This window comes from Pteropus vampyrus, unplaced genomic scaffold, assembly GCF_000151845.1.
Source record: "Pteropus vampyrus isolate Shadow unplaced genomic scaffold, Pvam_2.0 Scaffold27, whole genome shotgun sequence".
NCBI classification, from domain to species: Eukaryota; Metazoa; Chordata; class Mammalia; order Chiroptera; family Pteropodidae; genus Pteropus; species Pteropus vampyrus.
The window spans coordinates 103,205-125,798 of NW_011888808.1; the positions used below are offsets into that span (position 1 = coordinate 103,205).

At 42.6% G+C, this 22,594-nt stretch overlaps 1 protein-coding gene across 1 annotated transcript in view; it reads right to left on the reverse strand.

The window, feature by feature from the left end:
• Positions 1-22,594, reverse strand: part of MYO10 (myosin X) — a 207,480-nt gene that overhangs the window by 29,484 nt on the left and 155,402 nt on the right. Inside the window, exons 20-25 of the mRNA XM_011356464.2 lie at positions 6,665-6,789; positions 6,457-6,571; positions 2,589-2,695; positions 1,525-1,758; positions 1,117-1,162; positions 5-348 (exon numbers count right to left, since the gene is read on the reverse strand). Of these exons, the coding sequence (XP_011354766.1) occupies positions 5-348; positions 1,117-1,162; positions 1,525-1,758; positions 2,589-2,695; positions 6,457-6,571; positions 6,665-6,789 (971 nt within the window). The remainder of the gene's footprint in view (positions 1-4; positions 349-1,116; positions 1,163-1,524; positions 1,759-2,588; positions 2,696-6,456; positions 6,572-6,664; positions 6,790-22,594) is intronic.

The following is a 22,594-nucleotide window of genomic DNA, read 5'->3' on the forward strand; positions in this document are numbered from 1 at the left end:
CGACTGCTCGCTGCCCGCCGACAGCGAGCGCTCGATGTGGCGCACGCACTCGTCGATCTCGTCGAAGTTGAGCGACTCCAGGAACTCCTGGGCGGCCCGGCACGCTTCGTCCTCCAGCCTCCGGAGCTCCTCGTCCCGCAGCTGCTGCAGCTTCTGCAGGGAGGCCTCGGTCAAGGACAGCTCCTGCCGCTCCTTCATGCGCTGCAGGTCCTCGATTTCTTTTTCCAGACGGAGGATCTCTTCCACCTGTTTGTTTTCCTTCTGCTTCTCCAGCTCCCGGCTCAGTTCCGCTTCCCTCTGGCTCCTCTGCAAGGCCTCCAGCTCCCGCTGCTTCCGCGCCGCTTCCTCCTGGACAGAAGAGGAAGGAAGACGTCGGAAAATGTCTCCACCAAGAGCACAGGGATCGCTCCTCCTCCGCACGGAAGAACCATGACATGCGGTTGTTTGGGGCCGAATTGTGTTCCCCCCAAATTGCTATGTTGAAGCCTCAAACCCTAGTACCACAGGATGTGTCTGTGGGGAGCCTTCAACAAGGTGATCGAGTTAGAATGAAGCTGTGAGATGTGACCCCAATCCAGTCTGACTGGTGTCCTTATTATAGGGAGATTGGGACAGACAGACACCAGGGATGCATGCCCGGATGCAAGACCACGTGAGGACACCACGAGAAGGTGGCCGCCTGGAAGCTAAGGAGAGAGGCCTCGGAAGAAACCAAACCTCCCGACATCTTGACCTTGGACCGCTAGACTGCAGAATTATGAGAAAATCAATTTCTGTTGTTTTAATGTGCTATGGCGGCCTGAGCAAACTAATACAGTGGTTATATGGGTTTAGAGAAATTATACTGTCATGATTCGCTCTAAGATCTTAGACATTCACTAATTTTCACCCAATTGTAATGGGTTAGAAATTGCATCATAACTTGAAACCTATAATTTTATTCAGCAATGTCACCATAATAAATAAAAAACTAAAAAATAAACTGCATCACAAACATCTCCTCTAACATTCTCCTCCCAACAGATTTACACTTTCAGTTTTGAATCCTGAGTCAACGTGTTTGAAGAGGGAAGGAAAGGGACAGACGAGATGCCGCATGGTCACAGCATCCTTTACCTGCTGGGTGCGGAGCTCAGCTTCTCTTCGTGCCTTCTCTCTTTCTCTAAAAATCGTAAAGAAAAGAGACAGTGGGGAAAAAAGCACAATGAAAAAAATCCTAGAACCACTTGTCAGAGCGAGCTAACTTTTTTTAAAAAGCTTTGCTAAAGAGAACTTAAAAAGCATGAAGGATGGAGCCTCTTCTCTTGGCAAGAGACTTGTTTTGCGCGTGAATAAAAGCACACACAGGAGTGAGTCTTCGATGCTGCCAAGGAATTTTATATTTGAGCCACCGGAAGTTAATGTTTCCAGTGGTAGGTTTGGCAGCATCCACTGGGAACTCTTGCTGCAAGGATGGATACAGAGCATAAAACCCCAAAGATGTCCTTCTGTGTCACCCCAGCAAGAGAGACAGGTGTGCTGTACCTTTCCTCCTCCTCCCGTCTCCTCCTTTCCTCTTCCTCCCGTCGCCTCTGTTCCTCTTCCTCCCGTTTCTCAGCCAGCATCCGTCTGTAAACTCTCCGGGCAGTCTGACCTCTGAGCTGCTTCTGGAAAACGGTGGCTGCTTTTTTCAGGCGCAAAAATCTCCTCCGCAGAAGGAATGCTCTGTAATTCTTCTGAATTATCACCACACAGTCAAGGACCTTCCTGTACTGCTTTCTGAAAATGAAAACAAAAACACAGCACAACAGAATAACTGTTGAGGTAATGAGGTTTCAAGCGCTTCAAATGAGTTTGTTAATGCTGTAAGACATAAGAACAGGACCCAGTTTTGGAAGATACTCTCATCATACAAAGGGGAGTGAACAGGAGGCCCCTTTGAGCACAACAAAACAGAAGAAAAACAAGAGAACCACAACAAACAAAACTAAAGCAAGAACCCTATCATATCTTGGCTAAATAAACACATAACCCCTAATGATGACTTTGAAAAGCTTTGGCAGGAAGCTGGTTGTAAACAGGACTGAAAGAGATCTGATATATTCTGTTTTTATAAGAAAAAAAAAATTTGCCACAGCAAGACAGCTTAGTACTGAAGAAAATTTCATGGTGTGGGGTTTCACGTGGCACGTTGGTCCTCAGAGGTGGACAGAACACAAGTGCACATGAAAAGCTGCCTCATTCAGCAGACGCCGGAGAGTGGGCCTCTGTGGACCCAATGAGAGAACACCAATGTCAACGGCCAAAATGCCAAAGGCAACGGCCAGGTTGCCTCCGGCTTCAGTACCTGACGAAGATGAAGTAGGTACACGCTTAAATATCTCGGCACAGTCCCCTACTGCCACTGCCGAGATGCCCAGAACCCCCTTTCTTATGTTCTGCTGCCCCATCAAGCTAACCAGGCTTCTGGCATCACCAGAGCACTGACCTGGGACTCTCCTTAGCCCGGTCCCAGCCCTCCAAACGGATCTATTTTAAGTAAAAGCGATCAACCCGGCTACCTGATGGCTCCTGCCAGGGAAGCCCTCCTCCCCCACGGCACTCCTTACCGTGCCAGGTAACCCAAGACGTGGGCCCGGATCACCATGGCCGCCCGGGTAACTTCCTCTTCCCGCCGCTTCTCCAGTTTCTGCTCCAAGGATTCTCGAAGGAAGACCTGCCCAGGAGGGAGCGACATGTCAGAACCAAAGAATGTGGCTGGTAGAAGGCAGGCGCCTCTGTCTGGGTCAGAGATAGCTTTTTTTAATTGGGCGGTGGTGGGGAGGCATTTTTCTCTCAGGTTTGCTCTAAATGCTTTCTATCACAGTGCTTCTCAAGCTCCCTGTGGGGAAGGGCCGCTGTTTTTATTTACTTATTTTTTTAAATTGAGGTACAATTAACACATAACATTATATTAGTTTCGGTTGAACATCATAATGACTTGATATTTGTATTGCGAAGGAGGAAAAATTTGCCCCCTACCCTTCTTAGTTCTTTTGGCTGGTCTAACAATTAAATGGACACATGACAGATTAACAGGAGAAAAAAAAAATTAATTACATTACATATGGAGGTCTCACAGAAAGGGGACTCCTGAAGTGACGGAAGCAGGCTGCTCACATCCCATTTTTAGACATAGAAACAATTATTTGTGAAGATGAGACAAAACAAAGGGGTTTGTGTTTGGGGTAGCTAACTACTGCTGTAACAAAGTTTGTTCATGCAGCTTCCTCAGCCTTGATTCCCTGTTTCGTGATAAGGATGCCTCTGCCCCCAGGATAGGGAGGACATTTTCACTGAGAGATCCATTTCCTGCTTTCAGGAGGAAGTGGAGGGTCAGAGTGCCTCTTTTATACATCAGCTATTTCTCAAGTAACTTGAATACAAAATAATCAATACATCACTGTGGCATATTTTGGGGTGGCCTATCCCTAGCCTCAATAGTATATACTGCAAAATGATCACCGCAATAAGTCTAGTTAACATCTGTCATCATATGTAGGTAGAAATTGTTTTTCTTACTATGAGAACTTTTAAGATTTCCTCTCTTCGCAACTTTTAATATGTAATACAGTATTGTTAGCTATGGTCACCATGCTGTACATTACACCCCCATGAATTCATTAGAACTGGAAGTCTGTACCTTTCGACAACCTTTGCCCATTTTGCCCACCCCCTCCACCTGCTGTCTCTGGCAACCACCAATCTGTTCTCTACCTATGAGTTGGATTTTTCTCCCCTATGATTTAGATTCTGCATAAGAGATCACAGTATTTGTCCTCCTCTGGCTGACTTATTTCTTTCATTCGACATAAGGTTCATCCATGTTGTCGCAAATGGCAAGATTCCATTCTTATGGCTGAATAATATTTCAGTGCACGTGTGTGTGTATGTGTGTGTGCGTGTGCATCATAATTTATTCATCCATCCATTAATGAACACTTAGATGTTTCCCTATCTTGGCTATTGTAAATAATGCTGCAATGAACATGGGAGAGAAGGGTGTGTGTTATCTTCCCGAGTCAATGTTTTCTTTTTCTTCAGATACTCAAAGTGGAATTGCTGGATCACAGGGTAGTTATATTTTTAAATTTTTTTTGAGGAACCTCCATACTGTTTTCCATAGTGGCTACACCAGCTTACATTCCCACCAACAGTGCACAAAGGTTCCCTTTTCTTCACATCCTTGCCAACATGTTATCTCTCGTCTTCTTGGTAACACCCACTCTGACTGGTGTGCGGTGGTATCTTATTGTGGTTTTTGCATTTCTCTGATTAGTGATGTTGAACATCTTTCCATGTACCTGTTGGCCATCTGTGTGTCTTTTTTTGAAAAATATCTATTCAGATCTTTCGCCTATGTTTTAAGCTGGATTGTTTGTTCTTCTGCTATTGAGTTGTATAAGCTCTTTATATTAATTTTGGATATTAACCCCCTATTAGATATAAGATTTGCAAATACTTCCTCCCATTCAGCAGTTTGCCTTTTCATTTTGCTGATTTTCTTTCCTATGCAGATGCTTTTTAGTTTGATGCAGTCCGACTTGTTCGATCTTTTGTTGCCTACCTTTTTTTAAAACTTTCCATCTGTACAGACTAAGATATCTAGTAAAAATATATTACTAGAACGAAAAAAAAAAAAACAACGAAAAGGCTATATAAGCCCCGTTTTGGGGTTATTATTAGATTCAACAGATATAAAAGGATTGTGACATTGCTATCAAAGTTTGTGAATACTTATTTCATTAACAAGAGACACAGAGGTACTCCCCATATTAAAAAAGAAAAATTTTTTTTTTAAAAAAAAGGAAAGGAGGGTAGGAAGGAAAGAAATATAAAAACTTTGTAAAATATTACTTTATGACATGAAAACTCTCTTCATGCCCATCAAGTGATTACGATCAGAATATCTGGGCCTCAAACACTTTAACGTATATAAAAAAACCTGACATTAAAAAAATAATTCTGAAAACTGAGTATGAAATTAGAATTAAACCATTTAAGCTACATCTCAGTTTAGCCACCACAAGAATACAAGAATTGGGACTAAACAGATTACAGCTTTTTTGCTGGCCTGTTTCTGGGAACAGGCTGTTAATTTCATGCTTTTCAAAACCAGATAAGGGGTCTGATAATTGGCACTTCCTATTGGAATTCCTGATTTTTGAAAAAATGTTGATGCTCCATCAAGGTAGCTTTTAATTATGCGATTTCAAATTTAACATGTGCATAGGAAATTCTGAATTATTCCCTAAAATACTAGTGCCAAATATTTTTATGCTTTTCTCTTAACCGTCAGCATGAGGGCGTTTTGGTCTTAGTGGGGAGGGTGTGCTAAACGGTACCCTCTCTCTCATGACTTTAAAATGCATGCTCCTGTGAGTCATTCTGGCCTAAAATGATGCACTATGTTCTCTTGATGGCACATTTTTCCAGACTCTATCCTCTATCTCCTCCAAGACATTTGGGCAAAACAGCAAATAAATTCTACCTACCACACGTGAGTCACGGCCTTACCTATTTTTGCTCTGCGTTCCCAAGCATTTGTAAAACACTACACCAGCCTGTGTTTTGGTCAATATTGCTACCAGAAGGTATTTAAAGCCATTACCCTCTGATGAACATCTAGGCCTTCTGGTAAAGAAGTTCCTAGCATCTTGAACGTGGCAGTGATGTGGTCGGTAAATTAAACATGGCCCCAGCTCTGACTTAGCCAGCTTAAACATGACATTTGGAAGGCAAGAGATCCTATCTGCTGGGCAAGCATTTCTAAAGAAGGTAGGAGGCCTGTCCGAACAGGCCATGCAGGAGATTCTGGTGCCCTTCCCTATGGAGAGGTTGAGGTTGGCCGGGGGGAGCAGCGGCTCCCCTCTTTAGATTTTTCCTTCTGCCTTGTGACTCTGGCACACTGAAGAATGTTGAGAAGGATTCCTGTCAAGGTCGACATCTAAGTCGAGACCTGAAGGATGAGTGGCCCCGAGATGCTGCCTAAATACTTGTTGCTGACCTCGCACTGGTCAGTGTTAGGGACTGAATATCAGCTGTGTCTCTACCAAAACTTTTTGAAGTCCTAACCCCAAAGTCGTGGTATTCAGATGGTATTTGGTATTTAATGCCTTTACAGGAAGAGACCAGAGCTCACTCTGCCCTCCACCACGTAAGGACATAGGAAGAGAGGAGCCACCTTCGCAGACACGGGAAGCTGCACGTTACGCCCCCGGCCCCGAGTTGGCCGCCTGAATGCACACACACATAGAAACACTTAGGATCTGATATTTCGCTGTGTCCCCGACAAACACAGAGTCCCTGAAAAGTCAAAGACTTCATATAAAATATGAACTGTCTGGAAGACAAAAGATTATGGCGGGCACGATCCCATGAGCATCATCCCAATGTTAAAAACGGCTGGCGGGCAGCCGTCCTCTCCGCCCGTCGTACCTTGGTCTTGCCCAGCTGCCACTCGCTGTGGGAGGGGTCGTACAGCTGCAGCAGAGCCGCGCACCTCCCCTTGCTGTCCTCGGGCACAGCCTCGCTCCTCAGCAGCACTTTATACCTGCAACGAGGTGTCAGGCTCACATTATGCCGTCATTCCCTCTTTCCCCCATCCCTCGGAAAAGAAAGAGGATGTATGCAGGTCCTGTCTTGCCTTTTGTAAAAATCCTGAAAGGGTCTCCGGATCGCATAGCCCGCTTTGCGGATCCTCACGGTCTCCAGCATCCCGGAGTACCGCAGCTGGTTCAGCACGACTGCCTGGTCGAAGTGGTCTGGCATCTGAAACATACGAAACGCTGAGAAGTTAACAAGGCAACAACACACACACACACACACACACACACACGCACACGCACACACACACACACACAGAGTTCTATACGTGCACACGCGCGCACACGACCTACACAAAACTACACAATAAAAAGTGAACCCACCCCATGTACCCAGCACCTAGCTTCAACAGCCACCACCCCGTCGATCCTGCCCCAACTACATACAGTCCACTTCCCTGCCCTTGAATTTTTTTGGAAACAAGTTCCAGCCACCACACCACTTCATTTGTAAATTTATCAATATCATTTTTTTTAAATATCACAACACATTATATCTTAAGATGCCAATAATGCCTTGATATGAATATCCATGTTCGAGTTTTGACTGTTTTACAAACATCGTAACTATACCACTAAAGAATCTAAAGTGCCATACAAATATCACTTTATTTACTTTTTAAACTTTAATTTCAAGGCATTTAAAGACTTTTTTTTTTAGCTGAAGAATACAATGACCCAGTGAGGGCTGGGGGAGAAGGGGAGAAAATGAAGATTCTTTTTCATTTTTGTCTCTTTCTTGTCAAATACTCCATTTATGGAACATTCCATACCATGATCACTAAATAAATGAATCCCAGAGAACATGCAAATGAAAGCCAGAGGAAATCAAACCAAGACTTAACGTTCCGAAACACATTCTCTTATCCACTCAGCTGCCAAACAAACTGCCACTGCTGACCGGACAATAAGTCTTTCAAACTGAAGCCCCAAAGTAGGCCACTTCCCATTCACAGCTCTGGGCAGTGACTTGTTTTTTAATTTAAATGCCCAATCCCTTTAATTAATTTGTATTTTGTTATCCTACACAGCAGTGTATAAAATGGATGAAAAAAATAGTGCCATAGGACATAAGTACATTGTTAAACAGTGCAAAAAAAAAAAACAAAAACGGAGAGTAGCTTAAAGTTGCAAGCCATGAAAATGCAGTTAGTCACTGACAAAAAAGTGAGGCTGAAAGCCATGTTATTCTGTACCTTTCCAAACCAGCAAAAACTAAATTGAAAGAATGCTCTGCAAATCTCCCTTACAGCTTTTGATGGAATAGCTAGCTGCCCTCATCTCCAGCAGGCAAATTTCTTTTACAAACACCGACCAAATTGTCTTTACTCAGCAGTATTCTGCCCAAGTCTAGCCGACAAATTAGGGCAAACATCCCCAAGAACTGTGGCTCACAGATTTTTAGTCTTTATTAACTTAAATATACTCAGAACAGTAAGAAGGACATAAAAATATGAAAACAAAATTATCCTTGGTTACTCTTCCGCCTTAATATCTGGATTAAAGAAGAGGCGACTGTTCTGACAGCATTTGGCTAAAATGCTTGTTGTATTTATTTGGGAATATAATCTGATCAGCAGCAACGTACAAAGACTAGTATAAAGCGAACACAAAACAAACGACGAATAACAAAGCATCAAACTTAGTCCACTCAGTTACATCCACAGAGAAACCTACTAATTTAATATGTCATCATTTCAAGCTCCAAAACTTTTTCAATGAAAAAACTCTCGAACTCTCTCTTCAAGTTTTCACCATTCGTGACCCATACTGTTTTCCCTGGCTACTTACTTTTCTTCCGATCTCTAGTTAACAAAGTTCGCACAATTCTCTAGTTCCACAGTAGTTATTAAAACGTTCTAACAAATATGACTGACCGGCCGGTCGGCCACACTTACCATCTTCCACCTTTGGTTTGGCTCTGGGGCCAAAATTCATATGGAAAAGAACTGCCACACTGACCTTTTTTGCCACAGCTAAAGACACTGAACAATAATGAACACCATTCCCGTGCTTTAAAAAGTGCTTGGTCGCCATGGCAACCCCTTCCCTTCTCGGGCTAATTAGTGTGGTGTGGTTGTAGGATTTCATACAGCCCAGGGAGGGGACGATGGAGGGGCGGGAGAGAGCCACCAGGAGCGGCCGCTTTTTCCAGGCGTCCACTGCGATTGTGTTTCTGACCCTTCACAGAAATTTACGGAGGAGGACGGGGGATCTGCAGGCAGGTTGTCGCCAGAGGCAACTCAAGCTGCAGTCATGACGGGGTTAACCTGTATTTCCACTGTGGTTCTCTTTGGAGTTTCCACTTTCTTTTCTGGTGAATGTAATAATGGTCGAAGATGACACAGCTGGAGGCTGGACAAGTCACAAACTTGCGCTGCCCTTCAAAACTTCGCCAGCCCGCTCTGGTCCTCACTAGTTTTCCAGGACCGGAGTTCACTCCCACAGAAGCCTGCCTGCCTGCAGCGCACCAAGAGTGACGTTTCGATGGTGACGCTAAGAGCGGACTTGGGCAGTAAACCGGGGACAAACCGGGGTAATTATAGTCATAATAGTCCAGCCTTGACCCACTTACTGAACATTAAATTATTAAACACCTACTGTGTGCAAGGTTCCATGATCTGTGCTAAAGGAGGATTTTTTAAAAAGGTGGGGGCTAGATTTTCTTTAATGTCCACTACCGGGGTGGTGTGTTTGTTATAACTGATACCGACACATCATTGTCACCCAAAGTCTAGAGTTTACATTAGGGTTCGCGCCTGTTGCACAGTCTGCTTTGCTGAATGTAGAATGACACGTATCCACCATTACGGTGTCATACGGAGCAGTGCCACTGCCCTAAGAACCCTCCGTGCTGCCCATTCTCCTCTACCTCCCACAGCCCCTGGTAACCACTAATCTTTTTACTGTCACTTGAGTTTTTTAAGACTTTTTTTTTTTTACAACAATTTTGGGTTCACGGCAAACTGAGAGGAAGTGCTTCTCATGAGCCCCTGGCCCCATGCACTGCACAGCCTCAGAGGGGCTGGATTTTGTTTCCCAGAACCTTGAAATTTAGGAGGGTGACCGGTATGCCAAACATCGCTACTTACGTAGTAGAATGCTAATAGAAAACCATATTAAAGATTAGAATGAACTTCCTTGGGAACGGAGGAAAGAGACAAATACTGAGGAGGGTACGGGAGGCTCACGAATCCGAACCCAGGTCTGACTCAGAGTTTGGGCTCTTACAAATGCTACTTAACGCTGGCGTGGATGAGCCATTCCACACAGAGCTCATGGCACAAACAAAAGCTAAGAGGCTGAAAAAGACCCTGGCATGTTGAGTGGTCTCAGGCGGAATGGGGGGAGGAGGGGAGAGACATGGACTGCTGGTGGACACTGCGCTCAACCTTGCTGGCCACTGTTTTATGTGGTGAGACCTGTGCTATAGACGGAACCCTTGCTGGCAAGGGCAAATCTGGAAACTGGGCATACCTCGATATCACGTACGTCGTGAAATGTTACACAGCGTTAAAATATAAGACCCAGTTAAAGATGCGCCAATTGACCCTCAGGCCTTTCACAAGGCATAGAAAAGTATGTAATCTCATTTTTGTAAAACGAACCATGACCCCACCAATGAAAATATACTCCTCTGTTTATGTGTATGTGCATGAATAGAGATGTCCAAACACGCATGTGCAGAAAAGCGCAGAAAGACACCTGCTAGGTTATTACTGAGTGGGGGTCACTCTATGGGTGGTGCAAATAAGAGACAGCTAAGAAAAACGGTAGAGAAAAAACAACTAGGCTGCATTAGACAGAGAAAATAATCCCATATATATATATATAATATGAAAAATTTCTATATGGTTATGTATCTTTGAAGACGTTCAAAAAATAGTATTTTTTACCAGGTAAAAATCAGCTACAGAATAAATTCTAGAGGTCCTGCATAGAATCAGGTGAAAGACGGTAGGTAAAAGAATCAGGGAGACCAGGTAAGAAGTTGCTGTAAGGGTACCTTAAAGTAGAAACAACCCAAACGTCTATCAGCTAATGAATGGATAAACAAAATGTGGTATGTCCATCACGAAATTATCTGGCCATAAATAGGAACAAAGCACTGATACAATGCTACAACGTGGATGAGCCTTGAGAACATGATATTAAGTGAAAACTGCTAGTTTTAAAGGCCACGTATTATCTGATTCAATTCACATGAAATGTGCATAACAGGGAACTCTACAAATAAAGCAGAGTGGTGGTCCTTTAGGGCTGGCAGAAGGGATGAGGACAGCCAAAAAGGACGGGGCTTTCTTTCTGAGGTGATGACAATGTTCTAACAATGATGACTGTGATGGTTGCACCTATCTGTGAATATACTAAAAAAACAAAAAAAAAAAAAAAAAAAAAAAAAACCCAAAAAACACACACACTGAATCGTACACTTTAAAGGAATCAATGGTATGGTAGGTGTATTATATCTCAATAAAGTTTTTTGGATTTTTTTTTGGTTATTATTATTTTTTTTAATAAGGAAGTATTTTAAAAGCCAGACAGATATGGAGGCATTTAAAATGGACAAGAAGGGATGGATGCAAGGGATGGATAACCAGGTATTTGATATTGCCTTAATTTTTGAACGACTCTTCATAGATGTTAATCAAGCAAGAGGAAGTTTGCATCCTGGAGACAGGATTAAATATATTTAGTTTCAGGTAATTTAATTCTATTTTAAAAAATGAGAAAAACCTTTTTTCTCCTACAACCTGAAAAAATAAGATTTCAGAATGCCTAGACAAAACAAATGACTGATAGAGCATGCTAAGCCCTCCACAAAACTCAATTATGGGCAAGCCCTACCTTCTGCAGCTTAAAATCAAAATAAAGGGCAAAGGGCAGGGGAGGTGATTTACAACGAAAAGCCAGAAAGAAATTCATCTATGCGTTAATGAATCTGATTACCCTGAACATTACCTCACCTTCCATAATTTCATAAATACTGCATAAAGAAAATCAGAGGTGACAGCAGACTTAGAAATCGTTACCTGTCTATAGTACAGGGTCATTCAAGCTGTGTTCATTTAATTAAAGAAAATAGAGTGAGTTTATTTTCTATGGACCCTTGAAGTTCTATTGCTTTTTCCTTTTTGAGAGATCTCACAGAAACCGAGGACCCAGGAAGAGGGGTGAGGCGGGGTGGGAATCCAGCCTGCCACACGGAGGCCTGTGGGGTTCAGTGCGGGGCCAGCCAGGGCTGTGGGGAGAAGGTATTTTTCTCTACTCTGGGAGCAAAAGTCACACACACTGATGAAGCATTACATCTGCAAGACACCAAATCAGGTGACACCAAATCAGGACTATGTCTGGGGTGAGACCCTGTCTCCTGGAGAGAACAAATACACCCTATTTGTCACTCTACTGAGACAGAAGGACAAGCTAGACAATGAGGTGGGGCGGGTACACATCTGATTCTTACTTCACGTTCCCGTCATCTACTGCTAGGCAGTATCTCTTAAACTGGATCGATAAGACCAATTTTTTAAAAAACTTGGTTGGGGGGTGGGAAATGAATCACTCTTGAAGAAATAACATGTGAAATGACAACTGTGTAACTCACTGTAATTTACTTATGCCATACCTGGTGCCAAAGAGGAAAAAAGGCAATAAACTGAAAATACAGTGATTAAAAAAACAAAACAAAAAAGAGAAAATAGAGTAGAATATGCACTGTATTCCCCCTTTCGCCTCGGCTGACAGGAAGCCCAAAGTTAAATGTCATTCTCAATAATAACTGTCTTTAACTGGGTATTTGATATTGCCTTAATTTTTGAACGACTCTTCATAGATGTTAATCAACAGATCTCTCAATTCATTTAAGAAGCAGATATTATTTTTAAAGTCCAAAATAACAACCATAAAAATGTTAAAAGCATTAATAATTTTTTAAAAAAAGAATTGTATTATTTATTCAGCCTTCAAAGATCTGTTAGCGATGATACACATAGACTTTCTAATTCTTGCTTAGCGGCCTTGCGGGAACTAAATACTCTTTTATGCATGTAAGGTACCAAGAGCAATCCTTCAAGTCATAGAGCACTTGACCACAGAAACTCCGAAGGGATGAGTTAGGTGGGTGATATTACTCTATTCTGCAGATAAGGAAACTAGAAGTGAGCAAGGTTCAATGACCTGTTCAAACCAGTTTTCATATTTGCTTAAATCAAACAATTAGGAAATTGAGTCTCAAAGAACTTTGCATTCCTGAAAACCAGTTATGTGAATCAAACTTGTACTCATCAAACCTTATTTTCCTACTGATGTTTAAAATCGGGGGCATATTTCCTTAGGATGTAATTCTCGAAGGAATGAGTTGGAAACTCTTTTAGGGAAAAGATTACTCTGGAATCCAGGCAGAAAAATATGCTTATATTGTAGCTTTCCCAGCAGCCCTCTGTCTCCTGGGATCACAGAGACACCCTCTGAAGATTTTAGCACAAGGAAAGACCTTGGTCTAAATACAAGTGATATAAAAATCACAATTTTATGGGCCATGGCAATGTAGATCAGAAATTGATTGGCTCACCACACTGTGAGTTCGGCCAAATATTTGTATATGGAAATAACTAGTTGTGAATAGAGGAAACCTTTTGGAAAATCAGAGAGCAAACTCAAAGCAAATCCATCTCTGGTGGCTGTGGTCCCTTTAATACGGTGAAAAGCTAACGACATCCCTACTTTGTGCCCTGGCCTCAGATAACCGACAGAGAATTTCACTGTTCTTTGACCCACCTGTGGCTCCATCTCTACTTGCATCTCCTTCCTCCTACCTGGATACGGCCAAGGACAGCGTTCAAGATTCAATAAACAGTGGACACTGGGACACACAGGAATGTGCTGAACGCAGCCCGTGGGACAAGCCTGCACGTGACAATGTATTCCATAACGACAGGCTACAATTTATCTCGTGAATGGACCCTTCCCTCCCTTTTTTGAACACAGTTTATTCGGTCTAAAAAGCAACCACTTGATATGATCGCAATGTCTTGGAGATCGGGTCAAAGTAAACAACACTTATTCTTTTGATCCAAAATATCTATTGAGAACCCTCCATAGACTCAGCCACCATACAGGGAACTGCATGGGAGGCACCAGAGTCACCCCAGTTCCTGCTTTGACGTGATAAGACACACAGGCTTTTCTTGGGTTCCAATCTGCTCAGACAACATGGTGGCGATCCCAGGCCTGGCAACCGGGCTGCTCTGAGCAGAAAAACCAGACGTGGGATCTGAGTATTCTACCAACACGTGTCTTATTGCTCTGACTGCGTAATTGATAAAAACATTTTTTAAAGCGTTTTAGAATGTTATACTACTCATTTTGAGAACTAATCTACCAATGTGATGGGTGGGGGGGTTAAGCTTTACAAAGATAGAAAGCTGATTATTTGGTAAAAAGAACCATTACACGATTCTTTATTTTGCTAAGTAAATATTGCAGAGAAGGAGAGAGGCACTGCAACTTGCCTCACGGAGAAGATTTAATATATTAGGTCTACTGTATTTGCATTACCAATATGGGATATACCTCTACTTTAACCCAGCCTTAAACACAAACAAGTAAACAGACCTTACCTTTGATAATCCTTCAACTTTAAGAAGTCAAAGATTCCAGAAGAGCCACCAAAAGTTGATTATGATCCACCAATAAAATATTCTCAGCCCTATAATGACTGAGAAAGTTGGCAGGACACCTGTCCTCACCTCTTACTAATTAACAAAAAATTAACTAAAGAAGATGCACGGCCTCTCAATCTTTATTGGCTTTCTCTGCTGCATCCAACTCTCACAAGCAGTGAATAAATGTTGGAGAAGAAATGTATCAGGCCTTGAACGGTCTGCAAAAGCATGGTTACTAAAGTGGCAAGATGATTTTCCTGACCTTGAACAGACAGCAAACAGAAGCCAACTAAACTGGTGACAAAGGTTCATTGTACTTACACCAGTCACTTCTCTCCCAGGCTGTGAAACATTTTACACAGTGGTTGCCACTTGCAGGTTTTTGCATTTTGAGAAAAGAGGCAGAAACTAATTTTCCCTAGAGAAGAGGCAATCGCTTCCCAGATGAGGACCAGGAAGCAACACATTTGTATGACTGGCAAAAGCTGTGAGCCAGTTCTGGAGGTCAGAGTATGGAAATTTCTCACTCACCAAGTGCAGCCCCCCACCCCCACCCCAGAGTCCAGCTATCACCCGAGCAAGGAAACAGCCAACTCTGTTACAGCTGGGAGCTGTTGTGTTCACCTCAGACCCACATGAACCCCAACCACTTAACAGGAAAGGAAAAATCTGAACGTAAATAACACACATACACAAAATCTGTCTAAGGCAAAGCTTTAGCCATATCACACCCTGCTCACAAACTTCCAGCAAATGCCAGATTAAGACCAAGGCTATAACTGCACAACAAAGGCCCCACCGAGATGGCCCCTCTTTCTTTCCAGTCAATACTTCTCTACGCAAACCCTACAATTAGCCACGTTACAGATAACTAGCTGTTTCTTGACTAAAACTCACTTCCCGCCTTACCGTGGCGGAACTAGTAGCCTCTCCGCCCGAACTGGTCTCCGGCTGTCTTTGACTGCTGAGTTCCATGAATCTCTCCTATGTTCCCACCTCCATAAATTGTTCCTGATACATCCGACTGGTGCCATCTGTGATCTCCCCCTTCCCTGGGTTCCTGCACACGATGTGACCTGGACCGTGTTCTTCCTCGTGTTTTCCATATCCATATTTTTGCATATCCATTAGACATAAACCCCATGTGAACTCCCCATCAGAGTATAAATACTTTCGGGAGAGGAGCTTAGTGCTATGAATTTCTCATTCTGTCGCCTGCCATTGGACCTGACGCATTAGATACACACATGCCACACTACTCTGCTGCTTAAATGAAACTGTGGTTCTGTTCACAGCTGTTTCTACTGTACCTGTTTGGCAATGACTTAGAAACAATATTAAAAGCACGAAAGGAAAAAAACGGTAAGTCGGATTTCATTAAAATTAACAACTCTTCCTACATGAAAGAAGCTGTTAAGACAATGAAAAGATAAGCAACAACTGGAAAAATATTTGAAAAATACATATCTGAAAAAAGACAGTATCCAAAATACACGAAGAACACTTAAAATTCAACAGTGTGAAAATAATGATGTAATTTTAAAAATAGGCAAAAGATCGGAGTAGACACATCACCATAGAATACAGAGCGACATCCGGGAAGCATATGAAAAGATGCCCAACATTCGTTGCCTTAGAAAATAGCAAATTAAAATAGGTGTGTGCCACCACACACCTATTAAAATGATTAAAACCTGAAAACCAAAAATACCAAATGCTAAAGAGGATGTGGAGCAACAGGAACTTTAATTCATAGCTGTCTGAATGCAAAATGACAGAGCCAATCTGGAAGACAGTTTCTTACAAAGCTAAACATAGTCTTAACAAATGACCCAGCAATCATACTCCTAGGTATCCACCCAACTGAACTGAACACTTACGCTCATGCAAAAACATGCACATGAATATTTATAAAAGCTTTATTCATAACCATCCAACTGGAAGCAATCAAGATGTCCTTCAATAGAAGGGGCAAAGAAACTCATACCTCTGTACAAAGAGATACTATTCAGATTAAAAAAAAAAAAAAAAAAAGAGCTCTTAAGTTCCTCAAAGACATGGAAGAATCACAAGTACTCAGTGCTAGGTGAAGGGAGTGAGTCTCAAGTGGGCAGACGCTACCCGATTCCAATTGCACAACATTCCCAAATAAGGCAAAGCTACAGAGACCACAGAAACATGAGTGGTAGCCAGGGGCTTGGGGGAGGGATGACTAGGCAGAGTACAGGGAAATTTTAGGGGGGGGGGGTAGAAACTATTCTGTACAATTCTGTAATGATGGAAACATGACATGATACGTATGTCAAAATCCACAGAATTTTACAACAGGAGAATGAACCTCGGAGGATCATCCCAGGAAATAATGCATATTGTCATAAAAGAATCTAAATGTGTTACAAGTATATGAAACAATGTCACTGAAGGACTAGGGGTTGGGAGTGGGGGAGAGCGGGCTGACTTAAGTAACTTTGGAAATGGAGTCTATAAGACTAAAGGCAAAAGCCACTGTGTATAATAAGCACTGCACTGTAGCCAACAGTGTGGGCGTCCGGAGTAACAAGTCTCATAGTATACAATTAACTAAATGGACGGTGATGGTGGGAGCCAGGCTTCTCACCGTTGGAGTGAGAATTTCCCAAGATAACCTTAACGAAACAAATTCTACCCAACTAGATCTGATTTACAGCGGCAGAAAAAGTCAGTTCTGATGCTGGCTTCATGGTCATGCTGAACGATGCCAGCCACAAGGTCCAAGTGGTCCTCAAAATGCGTTTCTAGACAACATGCCCCAGACACAGCTCACTACCCAGTTATATTTTCAGCACAACTGGAATGTGTTTCTATGGGAAATGGCTCAGCCACTAGATGTAACTTTTCGATAGAGTTTAATGAGGACGGATGCAAAAGAAATTGAGAGATAAAAGTAAAGCCTCATTTTCCCTCATTGAATTGTCAAAGGAAGAATAATGTATGCCAAGGGTTTTAAAAATCCAAAACATATAATACAGACAATATGTACGAAAATCCAATACATACAGTGAAAATCCCACAGCTCTCCTGGAGAAAGCCTCTCCTGCTCTTGTACTGTGTGTCCCTCCAGACATATTCCATGCACAGTGCGAACACTGTTGCACGTGTGTGCATGTTAATGCACTCAGATGCACGTACAGATAAACACACACGCGTGCGGTTTTGAAAAATGCAAATAAAAATATGTACCACGTTTTGCTCTTTTCACCAATGGAATCTCAGAGTGTCCGTCCCCTGTAATGACACGAAGGTCTCCCGCGTTCTTGTCTAAGCTGCACAGAACATCACCACCAGAATGGATTTAGCCAGATAGTCCCTTCTGATGAACATTTAGGTTGCTTCTACTCTTTGTTGTTCCCCATTCAGCTTTTAGTGAATGGAAGGAAATAAAAAAGTGGAACAGCCGAGTCCTCACACAAGAATTTCCTGTCAACACCTCCATCCCCGGCCCCTCAAGAATCCTCTTTGTTTCATGGTCAACACAGTCCTATGCTTCTAGGCCAAAGTCAGGAGCACAGCTAACTGGAAGGTGATCACTCCGACGTGAAGCTTTAAACATCTTGCAAACTCCGTCCAACCTCTGCCTCTAAGGAAACCTGATGACTAACGAGGTGAATCACTGTCTTTTGTTCTACAGAAAAGGTTTCATTACAGGGCTCCCTCTACTCCCCATTTTTACATGTGCCAATATTAGTTCCATGTTGTAATCAATCAGTCAGAAAGTTATCAGAGACGAGAAAACTCAAGTGATCAATTCTGCCAATTTTCTGTTATTTTCTAGTGTGTCAGACCATGGAAATTTGAGAGCTTATCTATCACACTACATAACAAAGTCATTTAATATTTCCAGTCCAAATGACAGAAGTCTAAAGGGATAGGTCATGCTACAAGGCTATATCTTAAACTGACAATAAAAGCAGCACTACCTACTTGCTGAACAAGGACTACTTCCATTAACGTAGAATCAAGCACTCTACATGTATGATCTCGCTTACTCCTTATGACCACCCTATGAAAATAATCAGCCCACAATGACCGAATTAAACATTTGAGATAAGGCAGAGAAAGCAACCATTCAAGGAATGCCGTCAGCCAACACTGGCACAGCATGTTACGCCTTCTGAAGTACTTGACATGAAAGACGTGCTCATCCCTACCATTCTGTGGGGTGGGCAGGGCCGCTACGAGCGTTTTTGTTCAATAGCTCCTAAGAACGTGAGTGTTCTGAGCCACATCGCAGAGCAGTCACCAGCATGGAGGAGCAACCGGCACCCACTTCTAACCCCAGAATCGAGATTCTGCCGAAGCTTCCCTAGAATGCAGTGGCAGCTCCTGTGCACATCAACGAGTCCTAAGCGACACCATGTGAGCAGCTGCTGTGGATCATCGGTGGGTGGTTAATCGAGTCGATGCTCTTCTGTTCTGGTGCATGGACTGGCTTGTATTTACGAACTTCCATGGTAGTGGTGGGAGCAGAAGTAGGAGCAGTAGTAGTACTACTAGTAGTAGCAGTACTAGCGATAGTAGGAGCAGCAGTTGTGGCAGCAGGAATCACAAAGGCTGACACGTACTTTGGTACTACGTTAGCTTTTCAATACTGTCTTTTATTTTAACAACTCCATCAGGTAGGTATTATCCTCACCCCCATTTTACAGATATATAGCCTGAAGCACAGAGAGGTTAATTAATGTGTCCAGGGTCACAAAGCTTATGCCTGACAGAGACAGGATTGAAACCCAGGCAGAACGAGGGCCAGACCAGAACTAGGAACCTCTAGCTACACCGGCTGTCCTACACAGTGCCATTCAGGAAGGGGAGTGGGGTGTACGTTTTTCCTGAATATTTTTGAATGAAATTCATCACAATAGCTATCTTGGCAACCGACTTTAAGCCAAAACAAAAACCAACTTCTGAGGATTAAAACACAAATAAGACAATACATCGAATTAATTAGTTAGAGCAGGGGTTGGAAACTATAACTGCTAGCCACATCAGCCTGTCACCTGCTTTTGTAAATAAAGTTTTTTTGGAACACAGCCATGCATTGTCTGTGATTGCTTTCACAGGACAATGGCAAAGCCTGAAATATTTACTATCTTGCCAGTTGCAGAAAAAGTTTGCTGACCCAAATTAGAGAATGAAAGCCAGACAAACAGTGCATTCAAACAGTGCAAACTGAATTGCATGCTAAAGGTAATTATACAACAGATTTTAAAAAATCAATTAAAAAATAACGTAAACTATCTCATTAAAAATTTTGAAATTTACTATGTTGAAACAACATTTTGGATCTATGGGGCTAAAACAGATTATTAAAACTCATTCCTTTTTACACTTTTAAACGTGGCTACTAGAAAAACTTAAGTTACATACCTGACTCGCATTGTATCTCTACTGGACAGCGCTAGTGTAACAAACTAGGCTGAGACTCTGGTCTCAGAGAGTGAAAAAAAGAGCAAGGCTTAAAAATTCTAATTTTATTTGCATTTGTTTGATATTTGAGGCATGTTTTATATAAATGAATTTGGAGCATGTTTTATATAAATGAACTGTCAGGGTATTTTAACAAAGCTTATGTAGAAACCAAAATAAATTATTTCTTACTAACAACAGTATCTATTATTCAAAGACAGTCACACAAATAATGTGAACTAGAAGAGACCCCGTGAATAAATAGTTTATGAAGCTAACTCTAAACAAATAAGACCCAAAGAATTTCCATGAACTTCAAATCAAGACATGATTCTCGAAAGACATATTTTATTTTTCCTAAGAAGCATATATTTAGTTTCCAAAGTCATTCCAAAAGATTCCTAGGGTATTAAGTTTTAAAACATCGTTTTAAACAAACCACTGGACCCAGCATCTTCAGCACATATGCTAAGGAGGACATGGGCTGAAAACAAGGCTGAAGAGGCCAAAATGGGGGCACACACATTCTGATCTTTTTTCCTCCAAAACTGGCAAGTAAATGCTTGAAAGGCTATGCCTAACAGCTCCCTAATGTTCAGTTCAAGCACTTTAATTGTGTCCGTGGGACATTTACTCATTTGAGTCTTAGCTGCTATTGTGCCCATGAAACATACTTGTTTCCAAAACCCTTAAATGGCCTGAAAAACCACAGTATTTAATGGCTGGTCGAATGCTTCCTTGAGTTACAAGAATGCAAAAGCCCAGCCTCCTCCGTAGCTTCTTTCTTCCATTCTTATTCCTTTCCGGTTTCCTGCTTTTTAAGGACAGCCCCTTGCACCTGCGGCTCTGCCTTCTCTTCCTCTGGATGGCCCTGTGTGTAGGATGCTGCCTGCTGCTCGGTTTCCTTCCCTCCTCTCCTGCACACAACGGACCAGAGGCCCCGCTCTGCCTCCCTCTCGCCCATGAATCCCCAGGAGACTCTGCAGGAAGTTCCCAGTCTTCACGCCTGCACGTACGTCCCCTCTCAGGGATGAGGAGTCTGGGGCTTTCCTTTGGACACCCTCTGCTACAGTGTGTCCCTACAAAAAGGGGACCCCTCGATTGCTAAAAGTGGAGCTTGCATTTAATTCTCAAACTGAAAAGAAGCTATAGTTTCCTTCCTGAATTAAAAGTGAAATAGCAAATAACTGGTACCTAATATTTAAGTATGGATTACCCCATACCGAGGACTCTGATGATCTCAATGAAATCTCAAAGAACCCTATCGAGGCAAGTGGCCAACTCAGGAATATTATTCCATTATATACACAGAGGAAGTGGATACACACACCTTGAGTGACTTGCCCAAGGTCATGTGACTAGGAAGCCCCAGGACCTGTGTCTAGATTCTGTGCTTTTCTTCCCTGTAGGAAAACTAGAAGGGCATGACACCAAGTATGGCCTGTGACAAGGGCTGGACAAGACGGATACCAAAAGAAGGGGGAATTAGGAACTTTACAATAATTTGGCACGGTCAAATCATTTTTTACGTATTTTTTCAAAAGTACCAGTCCACAACACATTGGAAATAATAAAAAAGAACCGCTCTTTCTCCACATGTAGTTCGAGAAGCACTGTTATAGATGGTACCTGTGTCAATTTTGACACTGCTTATAAGAATATTGTGGTCACGAACCTGTTATTATAACGTTATTAATTAATGTTGCATAAAGTACTAGACTTACTTCCCTTTCTATTGTTAAACCTCAAATCGGGCTCGATAGATAAGTGTTATTTATCTAAATCCTTCCACAAAGCTGTTACAAGCATCAAATGTCCATTCAGAAACTCCTGATTTCATATCCCTGTTAAAAGTTCTCCGAACTGTACACAAGATAAAATCCAAACATTTTTGCATTTCTATCTTTCCATCTTCATCCCCTTCTCCCGTTCACTCCTCATCTAAAGTTTTATCCTCCCGCAGGGCCCATCCGCCCTCATTTGTTAATGGAACACCCACAGGACTCAGGGCAGCTGTCCTAGGAATGAGATCACGCCAAGCCAACCCTGCAAACTCACTCACCTCTGCCAGACACTCACTCTCCTAGCTTCCTGTGGAGTGAGGCTCAGCCACAGGCCCAGTCCGGCCCTAGAACCAGGAAAACATGAGGCGAACCTACTTAGGGACCCCTGGGAAAAAATTTCTCCTTCCTAATGAAAGGAGAGTAGCCCCTTTCAGCACAGCCCTGATCCGGTTCCTTTCCGGGGTTAATGTTTACCCTAGGAGGATAAAGTCTTTGTTTGCTTTATTCAGAGATGCATCCCAAGGGCATAACCGGTACTCAAAAACTGTCTACTGAAAGACTTGAATAAGGATGTTCTGGGAGGTTGTGATGGTTGACGTTATGGCAGCTGTTTTGCAACCTTGAGGAAGGACCGAGAGAACCACAGAGGCATCGATGCAAAGCCCTGACATTGTGGAGCCTCTTAAACAAATGCTTATTATTAAATGTGATACTGATGTGTATAAGCTGTGCAGGTCGCTGGAGGCCACAATGTTCTGGGTCTTGTTGCTGAAGAGTCAGAGTCTGCCCAGGAGGAGGCTGAGGGGGTAGCAAGTGTGTGTGACATAAAATAGAAGAGATACTGTGGAGGAAGGGAAGGGTCACACCTGGGAAGGTGGGGGTGCCAGCGGGAACGGGCTTAGATTCCAGAAAGATCAAGATCCAAGATGAGAACACAAAGCTGGTGTCTAGTTTAAAACCCTTCAGTGGTTATTACTGTTAAGTCTCAAAAATTTCCCAGAAGGCAAATCAACAACAGAGCAGAGGTCAGCAGTGGCAACAGGAGCAGACAGATATTATACCAAAGCCAGGTGGGCATCGC